General features: G+C 39.6%; 1 protein-coding gene across 1 annotated transcript in view; it reads right to left on the bottom strand.

The window, feature by feature from the left end:
- The window catches only part of Abi3bp (ABI family member 3 binding protein), a 197424-nt gene extending 193936 nt beyond the window's left edge, over positions 1 to 3488 (bottom strand). Inside the window, exon 1 of the mRNA XM_032900306.1 lies at positions 3410 to 3488. Within this exon, the coding sequence (XP_032756197.1) occupies positions 3410 to 3488 (79 nt within the window). The remainder of the gene's footprint in view (positions 1 to 3409) is intronic.
- Positions 3489 to 19347: the final 15859 nt, after the last annotated feature.

The following is a 19347-nucleotide window of genomic DNA, read 5'->3' as shown; positions in this document are numbered from 1 at the left end:
AGTTTTGTCAAGCCTCTGACGTCCCTTTACAAGGTTGTGTTGGTTCTTTTCACGCCATGTTGTCCTCTGTGGTTTTTATTTTAGCATATGTGCCAGGGAAGAAAAAAATTCTATAGTGACAAAAGAGTCCCAGAAGTAGCTGGAGCACAAAGCAATGTGCTAGTTTTCTCCAGTATCTGAGTGTCATAGTTGAATTTTTCTCCAGGGGAAAAAAAATCCAAGACCAAAAAAATAAAAGAAATAAATTTTAAGAATAAGTTCTAGTAAATCTCACCAGGAGAGCCATTGGCATTCCCCGTAGTGGAGCAGCGAATAGTGGGGCAAGGGAGCAGCTTCCTGTGGACAGTCACACCTGTCCTATGGGCCAAGTATGGCCAGGACACAAGGCAGTGGATACCTTTCCCCAGTGCTATCATGGGAACTGTGCTTGGCAATCCTGTCACCTCTCCACCTCGCCATCAAAAACACGCTACCTTGCTTGCTATTGCGCATGACTCGAGATGCAAATAAATAAATTACCAAGGAATATAGTCATTAACTTATAAAAACAAGAAAAGATACATTATTTGTAGTCTTTATACTTTTAAAAAGCAAAAATTTCTAACAACTTATTTTTAGAATGAGATATGTGACTAGATTTGCAAATAGTCATGTGACATGTAACAAGTGAGTTCTTATAAATAACCAAATAAACCGATGTGCTTACACATAACAATGGCACATATAAAATCTAAGATACCAATATATAAAATGATGGTATGTTTTAAGGATTAATATTAATATTAATATTAATTAACGATATTAAGGGTGCTGCCGTGTGGTTTCCACCATCTATATGAGGAAGGATATATGATTCAAGAGAGATGTAGCTTTCCCCATGTGTGCTGTAGACCTGATTCACAGGATAGGCCAGGGGTTTTTCTTACCCAGAGGGAAGCAAGATTGGTATTTGGTCCTGGCTCTGCCATTAATATGGGAAAGTTACTAACCCCTCACCCATATTTTGGAGTTTTCATTTATATTAGCAGTTAAGATAAGCCAGTGTTTTCCAGATATTGTCCTGTGATGGAGTTTTTGATCACCCTTTAATAAAATGAAAAAAGAAAGATAGATACTAGACTGAGTTTAAATGCACTTTTTTTTTTAAACTGATGAAAATGGCTTGATTTCCTGAACGGCAAGGATTTCTCCCTACCTTTGAGCAGTCACAAGGCAAAAGTCAAGTGTGGCTCCTATTAACAGAACCCTGCTACTCAAACCTACCTGCATTTTCACTGGCTCACAAATGCAGAGGTCTGGGATGGACTATGCTCAGCCATCACTAATCTCTGGCTTCTACACCCTTCCTAGGTCACAGGCTGTATTCAACTCTGAAGCAGTAAGGAAGAACCTTTCTACCCCAGCACTTTCTCAAACATGCTCTGTCACAGAGCCTCCAGAAAGATATCATAGCTGCTCAACTAGAGACTATCATTCGAGACTATCATTCAAATGGGTTTGGAAAACAATGGGTTAATGGGTTAAGAGGCTGGATCTTTTTTTTTTTTTTTTTCTCGAGAAATACTTAGATCATGTAGAATGGTAACATCCACTGGGGAATTCTCTCTCTCTCTCTCTCTCTCTCTCTCTCTCTCTCTCTCTCAAAAACGAGCAAGCATGAAAAGTTCCGGTAGCCACTGAGGGAACTATCTGCCACCCTCCCTCCAGTTATTATTCTAGGACATTCTGGAACACATGTTAACAAAGGTGACCAACTGAAAGAAATTTCCTCAATAGCTTTTAAGAAAATCAAAGAAATTTACCATTTATTTTATAATAGTTATAATTTGGTATTTTGTTCAGACTAACCAAAACTATAGATTGTTAAAACATTACAAAACAAACCTGGATGCAAACCATTAATTGGCAAAAGAAAAGAGGCAAAAGTTTTGTACCAAGTATTGACAACTATATATTCTTCTTTATCACTACAAACAAAGGCAACTTGTACCAAAAGTTCTATATCTAATGATGACAACGGGAAATTTAAGGCACTTGGAATTTACCTAATTCTGCAGTAACCACATTTGTCTGCCATCCTTACACGGTAAATACAGAGTAAAATAAAAAAAACCTGCAAGTTTTGAAACTGAAAAATGCTACCGGCTCCTTTCAAATGTCAAAGATCTTAAAAGTTACATCAACGTGAACAATTAGTTATGGATTAAGTCACAGCGTATTATGATCAAGGAATGAAACTTGTGGAAGAAGGAAAACCTAAGGGTATTTGATATTTTTTTTTTCTTTGTATAATCATTTGATCAGAATTGAGGTTTCCTCTGCCTTTTGCCACCGTTCCCATCCTCATATGAGCTACTATCTAGACAAATGCTTCAGCCTTCTGGATTCAAGTTTCCCTTTACCCAGTGGGAGTGGGGGGCTTTGCGTTTGAGACAAGAGGATCCTAAACCGAACTCTACAGAGAGAGGACACAGCCATGTCCTCTCAGCGTTCTTCCAGACAGGCTTTTCTTTCAGACTCAGTTTGGATGAGTCTGTGTGCTAGGCTTACCCTCTAAGATTTCTCAGCATAACTGTACCGTAAATTCCAGCCTGTTTTTTTTTTTTTTTAATAATCCTGCTGACTACAGCAGTCTGCAGTCATAAAAAGCCTCCACAGACCTAATGTGCCTCTTCGAAAAAGCAAAAATCCACACAACATTTATGTTCACAGACAGGACCAGGAAGAAGCTCCGCATTTAGTGCTAATGAGTTCCAAAGATTGCTTCTAGGGTCTAAACTTAGAAAATTTACTTCTCTTTTGATGGCTTTTGTAAACAAAATACCAACACTAAAATAAGCAATTTAGTCAAGAGAAGGGGGAGTGTCCTGTCCAGCAAGTCAAATTCTCTGCCAAACTCCACTAGAGAGCCCTGTCTGCTACTTAGCTCGAGACTGTACTTAAGTCTGACCTATCTAGATTCCCTCAGCCCCTACCCCACAGGTATGTTTGAGACTTTTGCTAAAGATTCCAGTTTGCAGAACAAGCTACCCCCAGAGCTCAAGCCACTCTCCATTGTCTCTGTGGACAGGGCTAAAAGCACCATTAGCTCTAACAAACCACAAGACAAGTTTACATAATCTGATTTGATAGGCAAATGCTGTAGTTTGCAAATACTGAACTCCACCACTTTAGTTCGTGTGAACATACTCCGTTAGAAGCTGTTAGGAGGAGCTGAGCTCACAAAGTAAATAACAGGGGTGGGAGAGAAAACAAGACTTGAGTCGCCCCTGCACACATAGGACCTTTGACCCGCTGCAGAATAAGTCCATTCCCCCATATTGTACAGCAGATCACATTTCATATCAACAGCTAAAACCAAGCAACTCTTAATCTTACTTTTAAAACACAAAACATCCCAGCTACTTGCCTTTTGGCAATTTCTGTGCATTTCCCAGAGCAAGTGCAATACTTCCACAGAGAAGTAGACACCCCAGGCTGGAGAGCATGTTGCATTTGCCTGCTCACACGGGGAGTGATGCGGCTGGGTGCCCTGCAACCCTGGAACTGCATTTAAGTGGACGTCCTCCACTGACAGAGGAGGGAGGCTGCTCTGAGCTCTGCTGTGGGCTTACTCACAGGGGGTGGAGACAAGATGACATCACACCCTTTCCCACACACTCAAAAAAAAAAAAAAAAGTAGGCACAACAGCAAAAACATATCATCACATTTCCCTCTGCAACGCTGCAACTGCCTGCCTCTTCTCTTTCCCCTCGGTATAAGAATTGAAAGTATGACCAATCTGTGTTCATGAGAGAACTACTCAGGCAGCTTTGAAACATCTGATGAACTAGTTTAAAGGAAAAAAAAATCATTCCTAAACCCATCAAAACATTAAAAGATAAAATGCAATTTTATTAAGAAACTGTTTTTTAATTAGCCAGGAAACCAATCCAATCCTTCCTTTAAATGGGAGTAAATTCGTGAACATATACTTTGAACAATTGTGAAGCTATAATGTTATGAGGAACTTCAAGAGAGTCCTAAGCTGTGCAGTTATACACTGTGTACATACACACAAGAAAGAGTCCCAGTGTCGTGGCATAAATAAGCAATGGCCGCATTAAAGTAAGTCATGGCACCATCGCCATCTAGTCAGCCTTACTAAATTTAAAATCTAAAGAAGTATGAGAACTAGTAACATGGCTTGCTATTCAAGCATGAGGATCTGAGTTCAGATCCTATTACCCTCATAAAAAGCCAAGCATCACAGCATGAACAAGGAACAGCTCTGGGGGAGACTGAGGTAGGAGGAGCCCTGAGACTTACAGTGCGGCCAGCCTCACTGAGGTCGAGACGCCTTGCCTCAAAAGCTAAGGGTGAGAGAACCTGCAGAAGACACCGAATGTCAGCCTCTGACCTCCAGAGGCTGTTAGACACACAGGTATACAAGTACATCGATGCACACGTGCACGTACATACAAACACATAGGCGCACCTGCACGCAAACAAAAACAAAGGACGGCGCCGGTTTTGTAAATTCGACAGCAGCCTTTTTCTATTTCCCATAGTGTTCAGAAAACACACCTTACTTTAAGCAATAATAAACGGCAACAACAGCAAAGCCCTCAATGAAGAAGAATTTCAGCAACAGCGTTTATCTGTAAAGTCCCTGTGTATGCCTTTTTCTGCGACATCACGTTGCCCCAAATACAAGACACTGCTGGGACAGCTGGGTTCACACCGCACTCTGAGCGACTCTGTTTATAGGCAGTCTTTGGGGATAGCTGTTCTCAGCAGTTGCTATAACTAAGCCAAAGTCAGTCAGAGGGAAGTAGAATGACATCGCTCATAGAAAGCGCGATGGGGTGGCTTCCCAAAAGAAAGAAGGCAACCTGAAGAAACAGTGCAGTGCGTCTTTCCAAAAACGTGAGCGGAAGCACAGGTTCAGGGCATCTGTTTCTGGCAGCCTGAGCCCTCACCATAGGAATGTTCTGGCACTGGCCTTGGAAGGGGGTAGGGTATTTAACAAGTCCCTTTCAGCTCTGTTTTTTTTTTTTTTTTTTTTTTTTTATTAACTTGAGTACTTCTTATATACATTTCGAGTGTTATTCCCTTTCCCGGTTTCCGGGCAAATATCCCTCTCCCCCCTCCCCTTCCTTATGGGTGTTCCTCTCCCACCCTCCCCCATTGCCGCCCTCCCCCAACAATCTAGTTCACTGGGGTTCAGTCTTAGCAGGACCCAGGGCTTCCCCTTCCACTGGTGCTCTTACTAGGATATTCATTGCTACCTATGAGGTCAGAGTCCAGGGTCAGTCCATGTATAGTCTTTAGATAGTGGCTTTAGTCCCTGGAAGCTCTGGTTGCTTGGCATTGTTGTACATATGGGGTCTCGAGCCCCTTCAAGCTCTTCCAGTTCTTTCTCTGATTCCTTCAACGGGGGTCCTATTCTCAGTTCAGTGGTTTGCTGCTGGCATTCGCCTCTGTATTTCAGCTCTGTTTTTTGATTGAACAGGCAGCTCTCTCAAACCTGAGTTCAGACTCAGCCTTCCAGGCTCTGTGTCTATAGCCCATAGCCACCAAGCTACAAGAGCAAGACCACAGTATTAGAGGAAAGGACAGATTTCAAAGGAAACAAACCTAGCAGAAATATTGTGAAGAAGGCCCTTCCGTCAAAACAGTAAGGGGCTGGTGGGAGACTTAGGTAGTGGAATTCAGGATTATAACTCCGTTGGTGAAAAGGTGAAGCCCAGTCAGTGTTAGATGTTATTATTTTCTGCTTGGAACCAACTGGACACTAACTAAATTGAGGCCAACCTCTAGAATTTTGTCAGGAAAAGATATTCTAGCTAGTAGGACAAACACGCACTCAACAGACACACTGGCAGTAGAAGGACTCAGGCCAGGGAGGGGGACTGGCTTGAAGAAGGGACCACACACAAAGGACATTTCATTTCATCTTCTAATGACTAGAAAATTTTCTGCCTTTAGAGTCCCAATACAAACAAGATGAACATATCCTTTCTCACATGAGTAAGACCTTGGGGTTTGGATCACATAATCATAGGAAGGTTTTCGGCTATTCTTAAGGAAAAATTGAACCTGACCCTGGACCTAGTGGAGATGACTTTGAAATTATTTGCGTGACTCCACTTGGCTTCTTCATCTTCACTAAAGAACAACTATTTAAGACACTGTCTTACGTGAAAGTGGGAAAACACCAAACTCTAGATACTTGTAGGAGACTACCAAACTCACTGTCACTAATATTAATGACAAAATAAGTCAAAAGAATCTTTAGGAAGAGTTATATGAGAAGCACAAAATATTATAATTAGCTGTGGTTTTTCTGAAAATATAGGTCATCTGTGTCTTGCTGACCCCATCCTTGCTGTCTAGAAGTGCAATGGGGACATGCAAAGCAAATGTCAAAGGTCATACAACTCACAGACGCCTAAGAATGCTCTGACAGTTAGTCCTATGTTAATGCAGAGAGCCCTGGAGCAGAGAGAGTTGTTAAAAGTCAGTTCTCTGAGGAGCCTCTTGCTTCTGCAGATTTTATGAGCAGAGGCACCAACTCCCTATGTTAGATTCCTCCTCAGAAAAGGATATTGCAATAGCTTTGGAGGGCAGGGCTACGTCATTGTAGAGCAAACAGAATCCATGTCATGGCCTTTCTTAAAGATTTGTTCATGTCCTGTAATATTACCCACATCACATACAGGTATCATCTATTATTCATATTGCTCTATAGAGACTAGGAGTCTAAGCTCTGACGAAAACAATATTCAAGCTATTGCTATTGCTATGAGTAATATGCTGGCCTTTGTCTTTAACCCAGGAATCTTGCATCTCATGCCAGCAGCATCCATGAGCAAACGAGTGCTTACTTGTGCATATGGTAAAAATCTCAGGCTTTTGCAGATCCGACAATAATTGGAAGACTTTCAAATATTTTATTAGATCTTGCTTTAGCAGAATGCTTCGTTTAATGCCCACGTTGAAGTCTACTGTAAGAATTAGTTTGGACTCTCACAGGGTGCCCTGTGTTGCTAGATGTTGCTTATTGAACCATATACGTTCTCATTATTGCAACACTACAGAAAGCCTCTGACTACTTTTCTCTCCAAAACTGTTCTAAGTAGTCATTTAAGCAGCTGTGTTTATCTCTGTAGCACTGTAACCAGGTTTCTCTTTCTTGTCAGATCCCTAGAAAACCAGTGCCAAATGTGTCCCCACCCACAATAAGTGTATAGGTTATGATGTGCATTTGTTAGCATCATTTCTGGCTCCATTTTTCACACACACCCTTATTTCTTGCTTATTTTACTCAGAGTTTTAATTTATGTGACTTTGTAAGCTGTGTTGATTACTTCTGGAGCAAGGTAAAGTACAGTCAACTGTCCCCACGCACAGGAGCTATGTCGGGAAAGTGTCACGCATGGTGAGTTGGAACCTGTGGACCTGCTCTCTGTTTTTCCTTTCTACAAACCGTAGATGCTAATGGAATTTGGCACAATAGCCACAGAGCCTCAACATACATGTACTCTCTTGGGAGATGGGGATGAAATGCATGAGTCTAGAGGACGTCTAGAACACAGACCTAAGTAGGTATTATGGTTTTTAAGTCGTTCCATGTTGGTCTTTTAATTGCTCAATACAAATTCCCAGACTTGAATTGAAACTTATATATAAATCTTTCAAAACTTGGAAGTTCTTTGCAGAAATTTAACCTATTAGTCCACTATTTTTAGACTCTAGTACATTAAAAATGATGGTAGAGGATTTTCTTAAAAGCTTATATACATTTGCAATTAATAACATGTGAAGGTATGCTGTGGTTTTTAAGGATGCTAATAAAAATACTTTTAATGTGACTCATTCTAAATGGGAAACCCAGCATTCTGCTTTTCAGCCCAAATCTCATGTCTATAATTACTGTGTTAAACAAGACTTATGATCCAACTGGACAAGCATCTGCTCCAGTGAGGGTACACTTGGCCAGAGCATGAAACTTTCTCTCACGTGCTTTACAGAGCAGAGCAAAGTACTCGAGTGTTTGGGTCCTTCTTTAATCTGTCTGAAGGCATCCTGACCCCTAGCTTCAAGCATTACTACTACTTGTAAAAGAATGAAAGGTAAGTAGCAACTTCTTATAAAAGAATGAAATTGTTTTCCTTTGGCCTGGAAAGACAAAATGGTCTTTAAATGGTCCATCTCTAAGTTTGAAGTTAGCCTTCAGGCCCAGCCTAGTTTATATAGATACAGTAAAATACCATTGAGTACATAATCTATAAAAACTAGACATTCCCCCTCTATGAATCGCCCCTTTGAACCAAATTGTAATATAGTGGAAGGTATCACAAGGTGAGAGAATATGTTAGAGACCAGAATAGATTTACTTTTGTAATACTTTCAATATCTTATTATTTTGCTCCCTGATCATGACAATAATCCATTATGAGAGCAAATATACCATATAATCAACCTTTTATTAAGCCAGTCTCTCAACAATATTCTATTAGGGACTAAGTTTCTAATACATAAGATGTCAAATACATCAACTTTTAGGTACACATTCAAGTAATAGATTCTCCTTTGCATTCTAATTCTACAGTTTAGCAGGTTGCTAAGTACCTACCTAATTGTACACAGGAAAGAGATTATCTCTTATTAACCTGAAGGATGTAAAATGCATTGACCCAAAAGTTTAGTGAGAAAAACTACTACCACAGCATAGACGCTGAGTAGATAGTAGCATCAAAACAGGATCCTGAGGGTCAAACTACAGCATAGGCAAACCGAGGCCTATCTAACATGATCCCCAAACCACCCAAGTCTCTATTACTTCATCAGCAAAAAAGACTGAAGCAAAAGGAGTCTGATGAATACAGACAACGTTTCTCAAGGTCAAATAGTGAGACTTCATTATAGTTCTCGTTATAGAGCACAAACATGCCAATAACAGAATTTTTGTTGAAGATTTCATATCAAGATGAAGAAGCTAAGCGCATAGAAAGCAAACCTAAGTTTCGTTCTAAAGAAAATACACCTTCCTATACCTTCCTATACCTTCCTACACCTTCCTATACCTTCCTATACCTTCCTATACCTTCCAGCTGTTTCAAAACCTGCTTTTCCTCTGTTCTCATTTTTCCAAAACATTTCCTCATTTTTCCCCAGAAGTATTTGTCTTTCTCTTCAACATGTTTAAAATCTACCATGAAACAAAAAAATTAATTACTTCTTTTTCCCCTAGCCTTTTCCTCTGAGTACTCAAGTTTATTTTTGTTTTCAAGCCCATACACTTTCATATTATATCATCTGATCTTCATTAACAGCCCACGAAAGCTTCTTTTAATAGAGAAAACATGGCTCAAACAACTTAGCCCCATGAACATGGTCAATGGTGTAGCTCACAGGTTTTCTGTTTAGTAATTTCCCAGGACCTAAAGTACCAGGACTTGAAGGAATACCAAATGTATTCTTTATTTGCTATTTCATATCTGAAATCGTATTTTAGAGAAGTCTTTTAGCAGATATATAAAATATAAAGATCCTTTAGAGGCTCTTGTGTTAATGCTGAGGGGTAAATGTTACCTGTAGGTCCTCCTTAGACTCCATGATGATATCCAAACAGATTTTAGGATGGAACAAAAGGGTTCTTGATAGGAGTGTGAGGAAGGCAGACTGCAAGCATGAATTTTAAACCAGGAATACCCTAAAGACTTTATGGGGATCCAGATTTATACCCATCCAGGGGGTGTTAGACTCTGTTGATGACCACACTCTCATGTCTTTGTCTTTTTAAATCCACCATCCCTTCTTTGTAGCTTGTTCTTAATTTTTTTCATATTTATTTATTTTCTTTTTCCTTTTAATTTTATTTATATGGGTATTCTGTAGCTGTCTTCAAACATACCAGAGAGGACATGGGATCCCATTACAGAGGGTTATGAGCCATCATGTGGTTTCTGGGGATTGAACTCAGGACCTCTGGAAGGTAATCAGTGTTAATCTCTGAGCCTATTTATTTTCCTGCATGGGTGTTTTGCCTGCGTGTATTTGTTCCATGCTCATGCCTAGTACTCAAGAAGAAGGCATTGAATCTCCTGGAACTGAAGTTACAGATGGTTGTTTCCTACAATGTGAGTATCTGGAAATCAAACCCAGGTCTTCTGGGAAAGTGGTCAGTGCTCATAACCACTGAACCTTATAAGCACACACACACACCCTTTACCTTGCTTTTAGTAGCTTATTCTTTAGTATCAGTTCAAAGAACCACAATAACTTAAGGGAACAGGAAACTACCTCAGCATCCCTGAGTACTGCCAATCCAAGATCTCACATGCACAAATACAAATTTTATGAGTTTTGTTTGTATGCTTTAGTTTTGTTTGCTTGCTTGTTTGTTTGTTGTTTTTAAGTTTGTTATGGTTCCATTCTACATGAAAAAGAAAAAAGATGACTTTCTCCTCAGGTCATAGACCACCTACCCATAATCAAACAGAATCTTGGTAGAAGAAAGGATTGACTTTCCAGACAGTTTCTTCTCAATTACTATCCCAGGAAAATTTGGGAAAATCCTCCCCCCACCCTTTTCCATGTTAAAATAAAATGGTATGTCTTTCCTTGAAATTACATGATTCACCCAAAACATCTGATATTAATTTTAGGAACAAGGCTTGAAATACAAAAACGTGTAGAAAGCAGTCGGGAGGGCCTGAGAGAGAGTTCAGAGGATGAGATGTGGCAACTATAACTGGGTGTATCATCAGCTGCCACAGCCTGAAGTAAAAACCAGTAGCCTTTAACTTACAAAATGTACTTTTCTGACAACAACGCTCATCTGGGACATCACATAAGATAATATCAGTACAGTTCTGAAGTCTTCCCAGAGGACTAGTATTTCTTACACTGAATAATCCCAACTATCTATCATCTATGGTATTCAATGTTGTGTGACAAAACTTTTCCTGGGGAGTTCCAACATATATGTCTACCCACCCCAGATAAGAAGCCATGACAAACCAAAGTACAGAGACCATGGAAGTCCAACTTAGTGAGCTATGAATTTTATAGGAATTACTTATAGGAATAACAGTGAAGAATTATTTAAAGGAGCAGAAATGACTCAGAGAAGTCTGTATCACCATTGCTCACCCCAGCACAGTGACAGTTCACAAAAGCTGGGAAACTAGAGCATGTTGCATAGTCTGTAGGAAGCTTAACACATTGAAGAACATCCCTTCCAAGTGACTCAATTGGTCTAAACCTCTTCCAGGCAGCTCAGATTGTTTCTTCTTCTAGGAAGCTGATCTGGTCTCAGAGTCTTCTGTACAGTCTTTATTGCTTACTCTTGGAAGGAGGAGCCTGGTGAATTTTGTCAGTTTTAGGGACTTTCTGATGCTCTTTCAAGTTGTTTACCTTCCTACTTAAGGCGTTTCACTGTAGGACGAAAAGCTTCAATCTTGGAAGAAACTGTTATGCCATATTCATAAAGTTCTTTAACCCTACCTTAAGCCTCCTGACACGTTAAATAAGAATCATAGCATCCATCCCTGACCCTCTGATTGTCATTCCATTGTCTGACTGTCATTGGGCAGATTAAAAAAAAACCCTTGTTATTAATAGACTTGGTGGACTGAGTTCCAATTTTTTTTGCTCAGTATCCATGAAGAAATGCATAGAAACATAAGAGCCACTAGCTTCCCCTATTTCTGGGATGGTGGAGTGCTAGAAAACCTTCCTACAGATGCTAGTTTCTGGGAAGGCACAATTAAAGGACCTCCAAGATCTAATTCTTTTTCAGTGTTTGAATATGGCTTGTTTCCATCAAAATTCACATTAGATTAAAGGCCTTGAACAGAAAACTATTTGATTCAGATGTTGGGCATAGAGAAGATAATAATTATGCACTAGAGATCCAACCAATAGAAGAGATTAATATATATCTCATGGGAGCTAGAACTCCAAGAATGGATCTGGTCCTATGGGTTCAGGTTGTTATATGGGTTTAAAGCCAGCATTTTCCCACTTTCTTACATGGACTTATATGGACTAAGATATGTTTGAACAAAATAAGAACAACAAAAAGTTGACAGATTAATAAATAAGAAATAAAAGTAAACTCGTGGGAATGGAAAACACCATAATAAAGAAATACAGTTTAATTCCCAACCACAAAAACTACATGTATTGGTTTCTTATGCTATGAAAGTTGCCACAAACTTAGTGACTTACTAGAACATAAGCTTACTAGACTTACTTAGTGACTTAGTAGAACATGAATATCTTTTTGATTTTTAAAATTTTATGGAGATTATAATTCCATCGTTTTCCCATTCCATTTCCTTCTTCCAAACCCTCCCATGTACTATTTCCATGCTCTTCTGGATATGGTCTCTATAGTTTCTCCCTCCCCTTTGTTGGGCATTTCAGCTAATCCCTGTGGGTCCTGGGATTCTCTTGCTTTCCTGGCATCTGGGACTTGCTGGTGGTTACCCCAGTTCCCCATCCCCCATTGCTACACACCTCTGCTCAAATTCTTGACTCTCTGTACATCATCCTCATCTTTTCTCATACCTGATCCTGCCACCCCTTTTTTCCCTCTCCCTCCTCTCCTCCTCCCAAGCCCCTTCCACTCTCTACCTCCTGTGAGTATTTTGTTCCTTTTCAACCCCATTAGATATAGATGCTAACTGAGGATGCCAACACAGAAGCACTTGAAATGGACAAAGTGTATTGACATCTGTCCTAAATATCTTACAAATTTGAACATATGGCTTCTCCCCAGACCCCTGGGTAAGCAATATAATCAATTCATCTATACAAAGAAAAAATCTTTTCTTTTAATGTATATGAGTACACTGTAGCTGTCTTCAGACACACCATAAGAGGGCACCAGATCCCATTACTGATGGTTGTGAGCCACTATGTCATTGCTGGGAATTGAACTGAGGAACTCTAGAAGAACAATCAGTGCTCTTAACTGCTGAGCCATCTCTCTAGCCCCCAAAGAAAAACTCATAATGGTTTCCTTACAATGACTACTAGAGCTTTATAAATATTTTGATTCAATAATTCATATTGAAAATATGTCAAATTGGTGATTCTAATATAAAAATTATGGCAATTTCTTTTAAAATTCTTTACATATTTTATATAACAACAGAGATGTAATATATAAACATAAGTACAACCTTAAGTGCCAGAATATATCTTTGTCATTAAATACCATATACAATTGACTAGTGAGAAATCTTAAAATTCTGAGGAAATAATGTACTTTATAAAATGTTATATACTATGTATATATAACTACAAATATAAATATATATATATATATATATATATATATATATATATATATAGAGAGAGAGAGAGAGAGAGAGAGAGAGAGAGAGAGAGAGAGCTTTGTGCTTTCACACAGGCCTGGAAGCCTGAGTTTAATATCTGGAACCCACATGAAGGTGGAAAAAGAGAACTGACTCCACAAAATTGTCCCTGACAGAAACATACACCATACCCATACCCGATAATATAAATAAAAAAATTTTTAAAGAAAATATTTAATTAGCTGGAAGTAAATAAACCAAGAGTATGTGGTCAAACGTTTTCTTCATTCCACCATCCTTAGCTTAAAATATTGAAAATAAGCAGTTCCTTTTTGTACAGTAGCAAAATTCAGGCATGTTTTTCTAATTGCTAACCATTCCAGTAACATCGATAGGCTGACCCAACGGATTGGATGTGAGGATCTTAGACAATGTAGTTCTCTATTCTTCTTCCCCAGCTGAACTATGCACGACACAACCCATGTCACAAACTTCAGTGAAAATTTACAACACAAAATACAAGAAAAGCATCGGTTATCAATGGTGTCTGGAGAAGTCAGAGGTTGAAGCCATTTGGGAGTCATCCCAAATCTAGATGGGAGTGGCTTGCTTCACACGCTGAAGCCAGAGGTTCTCACTCAGATCAGGAACGCCGTGGAGAGCCCACTGCAGGAGGGACCACACCCATTACCATTGGTTATAGAGCAACAGCCGGGTAATAAGAGCATGTGGTCAGTATGGGAAAGAGCAGAGAAGAGGAGGGAATGCCTCAGTGTGGACATTTCTGGAATGTGTGCCTGTGTCCTTGTGTCTGACCACTTACTACTGAGCACTGTTGCTGGCTCCAAAATTATTGCCAATTGTCTATTCTCCGCCACTTCCAATTTAGCAAAACTTAGCTGGGTTCCAGAGCTCTTGTCTGTGCTTGGCTCTCCATATCTAGACCTTGCAAGCTCTTCTGCTCTAAAGATCTCAGAAGCCACTACTTCTTCCAGTTTAGGTTTTCTGTCTAAGTAATCATTATTCATTCATACATAATTGTTTTTATATAATAACTATATAAATATTTATATAACTATCATTTTTGGAGCAATAAAGAAAGTTCTACTTAGATTTTTCTCTCCTTTTACTTCGTGCATGAAAAGGAGAGGATCCAAAAAAATAAACCATGTCATGTAGACTCAGGATGCTAATGACCATAAAAGGTATCTAATTAGGATCAGAAGAGAGTGTCTTGCAACAGAAGGTTCTGATTTCTGTCTTCCATTGACAGATCTGGGAAACATAGACCTCCCGTGTAAGGCTTGTTTAAATGTGAATTTACTTGGAAAGGAGAATTGGGAGCTATTTTAAGGCTGTACAAAGAAATCACTAACCCTTTGTTCATAGCACATTTTTGAAAGGATGGGAAAATGATACATTCGAGATGACATCTGAGGAGTCTGTAGGTCTACAGCGGGGGAAATGACAGGAATGATGGATTCGAGAGGCAAGGGCGGTCCACATAATTGATGGCACCATTTTCTTTTTTAAATCTCTAGTCTTGGACCTACTCACACCCACAGTCACCTCATTTGCCAAATTAAGACGTGTGAGTTGGGTGGGGCCTCCTCCCACTTGGCATTTAGGAATCTTCAGTCCCACTGAGAAAGCACACATTTCAGCGTAGATGTCACATCAAGTAGGGACAGGGAAGAAAATTTACTTTCATTTTCCATGCCCAAAATCTGAAACCAGAGGCCTCATACTAAGACCAATTGCAGAACACAAGGCTCTTTGCCCATAAAGAAGAAACTGGGGCTACAGCTTTGGCTCTGTGACGCAAATGAAGCAGGGAATGTTAAAATACAGCAAGCTCCTTCAGAAGGCTCTTTGGGTAGAGGTAAGTCTCTTAGAAAGGATGGCGGTTAGCAGGTGTGGGCTGTGAATGTGCAAGCTCCTCGGCTGGCTCCCGAGAGTGTCCCTGTGCCTCATCTTTGGGAGACAGAGAAAATGAAACCTTAGTCAGACTGATGTCCCAATACAGAGATGCCTGTGTTTGTCAGGAGCGAAGAGGAGAGTGTGACTCACATAGAATGGATTGAGTGTTTTAATGAAGTTTTTCTTTGCCTGGAATTCCTATGAGGAGAAAAACCAAAACCAAAACCAAACAAACAAACAAATCCAACAAAACAAGAAAAACCCACTTTGTCCTGGTGCAACAAGCACTATTTTCTGTTTAGAAATGAAGGTGCAGCACAGTTCAATGATGTTTCCAATCCACATTCCTTTGCCAAGGAGGACAAACAGTTGCCTTCTAGCAGGCGAATAGCTATTCTTAGACTTAGATAGAAACAAATCTAAAGCATTAAGATTATAGAATAAATGTGATGATATTTCTGTAGCCTTAAAGGAGCTGCGTCCAGCCGCGATAGGTTCCTTCTGCTGAAGAATACTACAGCTAAAATAATCCTTACCTTAGTTTTTCTTCTGTCTTGGGAATTTATTAAATTGTGTTCAAAGAATTTACTACCAATAAAGTTTGCAACAGATAGCAAAAGATGGATAATAGAGAAAAGGAAAAGGAGACCAACCTCTTTCAGAAGTCTTACCTGCTCTCCAGTTCATAGCAGGCATATTGCTTTTACTGGAAACTGCAGAGCAACGTTCTTCGGTATTGTTCAAAGGAACTCTGAATCAAAACAGGTTGTACCTGTTACTCTATTGGGCTACCAGCATGTAAGTGATATAGAGCACTTACGAAAGGAACAAGAAGAATTCAACTATTCCATGACAAAGCAGAGATATAGATTAATCTTCAGGGTCCACGTTGCCAAAGTAGGAGCCATATTTTCTAGCATCTTCAGTTTTGACGTTTCCTCCATTGACATTTTTTGTTTCTGGTGGTAGTTGAGGGATCCAGGGGCAAGGTCTCCTATGTGAACGAGCCCCTATGAGTGGTTCAATCTGTGATGTCTACCCTCAGACTAATAGGAGGTGAGTTTACCCAAACAAAATGGCGGAAGTGGAGCTGGAAGCTCATATAGGAAGTGGGTTTGGAATCAACTGCCAGCCAGGAAAGGTAAGGGAGTTTCAAGGATACTTCCTGAGATGTATTCTTGGACAGTTCACTTCATGGATAAGGTCTATTTGCTACAGCGTGTGGGTGAATGATTATCACCTCTTCCCTCTGTGCTAGTGAAGAAAACTTTACAGTATTCAAATTAGAACTACAGTAGTTACGGTAATGTCTGAATCCCTTCCTACACCTTTTGAACAGAAACCGTCTCTCATTTTGTATCTCCGCTGCCTATGGTGGTATCTGAAGAGTAGAGGCCGTCAATAAAAATAACTGGATACAACAACAATGATTTACGGAAATTAAGGACAGAAGTTTTGATTATGAAAATTTATTCACATTCTTGAAACCATCCAGGAAGAGAGCTCCCTTTTCAATGAATCTATTCCAGATCTTCACAGAGAATATTAAATGTCTGATATCTCACAGAAGTAAAATGGAAATATGGGAGATGTATAATAATTGCAGTCTGCAAAATGTTCTGAACTGCCTTGGATGGCAAGCCAAAGTCAGAACTGATAACATGGAGGTGATAAAATCATTGAAATGGTAATAATTGTGGTAGATGAATACTGGGACTTCTGATTCTTTTTATTCAATAGTCAGTTCTTGATTACTATTATATACCCAGCCTATTCATTTTCCTATGTATGATAGCTTGTTGAACACATCCCATGATAGCAGCCAGCATCCTTACTGTGGCTTTTATTTAGTTTCACAGCTGAATAGGATTCTCATGATTTTATTTTCTAAGGTGATTTCCCATCAAGGGTTCTAAAATCAAGCCTTAAGAAAACCAAGCTTGATCAGGTCCATCTTTAATCACTTTAGACTCACTCTGCATCACTAATCAATTATAGGCAGATTTGGTCAAAATCACATGACTACTATGAAGATTTAAGAACAAGCACCAACCATAATAATAGGTGCTGTGTTCTTTATGGGGTCTACATGAGGGTGCTTTGCTCTTCTTTGGTCTGATGGGTTCACTGTGTGCTTAGATTGTCCCAATCTGCTTTGGTATGTTTGAAAGGTACTACTCCTTTAACTTTTAGGAATGCATTATTTCGGTCTCTGCCAGACAGATTGTGGCATTTATATTCCTAGTTAAGCACAGAATCATCCTGCATTTGCACTCAAAATGGAGTCAAATGCTGCTTACAAAATGGAGTTTCTCAGGGCCAGGCAGAGCCTGAAAACCACTGTGGCCAGTTGGAGCTGGTCACTGTTTGATCTCACAACAGCCCATCACAAGTGACTGATCAGACCAGTGGACAGTAAACCTGAAGATGGGGAATGTGCAGGATATCTAATTCAGCCATAAGGAATGAAGGTATCTTGTCTGTAGGAAAACAAGTGGACTTGGAGGTCATCGTGATAAATGAGATATGCTAGTCTCGATTAGTCATCAGTTTTCTCTCACCTCTGAACTCTAAGAACAAAGAACATGAGTGTAAACTGAAGCTCTTTAGGGATAAGGGAAGACAAATGGGGAGAGAGGACAAAAAGGTCAATGGCAGGGTAAATGTGACTAAAGTGCACTGTGTGTATATATGGAAATATAATTAAACCAAATTGTGCCATTAAATTAATCTAATTTAAAACAACAGCAACCTAAACATGGTTCTCTAAAGAAGAGATGAAAAACTGGTCCAGGGCCAAATCTGATTCAGTGCCTGCTTTTTGTAAATTTTATGTAATTATACTGAAATACAGCCGTGCCTGTTGGTCAAAGAATTGTCATTTTATCTATGGTTGCTTTTATAGCAAAGATTAAGTAGTTACAAAAGAGATCATAGGGCCTATGAATCCCAAAATATTTATCTAGCTGTTTACAGAAAGTATCTCCAAGTTGCTCTCAAATCCCCTGCTACTCTCCTAATCCTAACACTGCAGAAAATGTATACAATTATAAACTTACACCATAAACAAAATAATGTTTCCCTACTAGCCTATCATTTCAATTACAAAACAGAAACTCCGTTATGCGATAATTCAGAACTTGTTTTCTGGATGTCTGCTTAGCCTTCAGGGAAAAGCATTTCCTGGGAACTAATAATGAATTTTGCTGGCAAGAAAGCACACAGACTGGAGATTTGGAGGGTGTTGGGTGGAATGGGGATAAGAAAATCTGGGTCTCATCTCACTTGCTCCCCTGTACAAACCTTCCCTTTCAGCAGAACACAATATGCCAACTGCTGAAACTGGCCGCCGTCCTCACTCCTTGGTGTTGAATGCTTGCTAAACTTCGCCATGACATGTAGGTAGGGACAGCATGGCATATGGCTGTCTCGAGGAAAATTGGTTAATCAATAAATCTCTCAACAGCTTTGTTCTCATGCCTCCGAAAAGGATGAAGTTGCTTTGTGTTAAATCTCCTTCAAATATTAGATTGTTCATAAATTGAGAAGTATGCAGAGTAGAGAGACCCAGGACTTTGGAAATGTCTGCTAGGGTTTCCTCACGTGGTTTCTCCTGATAAACCCAGCAACATAGATTTAGTCAAATGTCCAAAATCCCTATTCAGTATATAAGTTCTTTCGAAAAAAAAAAAACATAATAAGGATCAAGTTTTTTGTGTATTGTGTTAAAGGAAGCAAATGCCAATAACCACAGAGTTTCTATGCGCACATATATGCCATAGTACTTCTCACACTGGGCAGTATTCACTTCTCAGTATGATCTCAGGATACAGGAGGAAGGCAAACTCTGCATGACTGCCTACAAATGATATTTTGTCCTGAACAGCAGAACTGAAAAAGCTGCCGTTCCTGCAACTGAGAAACTCACAAACCAAGTAAAACAAATGCAGTTCTCCCCAGACAGGTGTGAATGCACACATACAGGCACGCATGCACATACGCAGCATGCACGAGAGCGACCAGTGAGCCAAGAATTGTAAAGTAACTCAGTAGTTCTAAAGGCAAACACACTATCAGAAGAGATATCAGTAAGAACTCTGACAATGTCCA

Source organism: Rattus rattus, chromosome 4, assembly GCF_011064425.1.
Source record: "Rattus rattus isolate New Zealand chromosome 4, Rrattus_CSIRO_v1, whole genome shotgun sequence".
Taxonomy (NCBI): Eukaryota; Metazoa; Chordata; class Mammalia; order Rodentia; family Muridae; genus Rattus; species Rattus rattus.
Note: the sequence above shows the minus strand (reverse complement) of the source record. Positions and strands in the feature narration are given on the sequence as shown.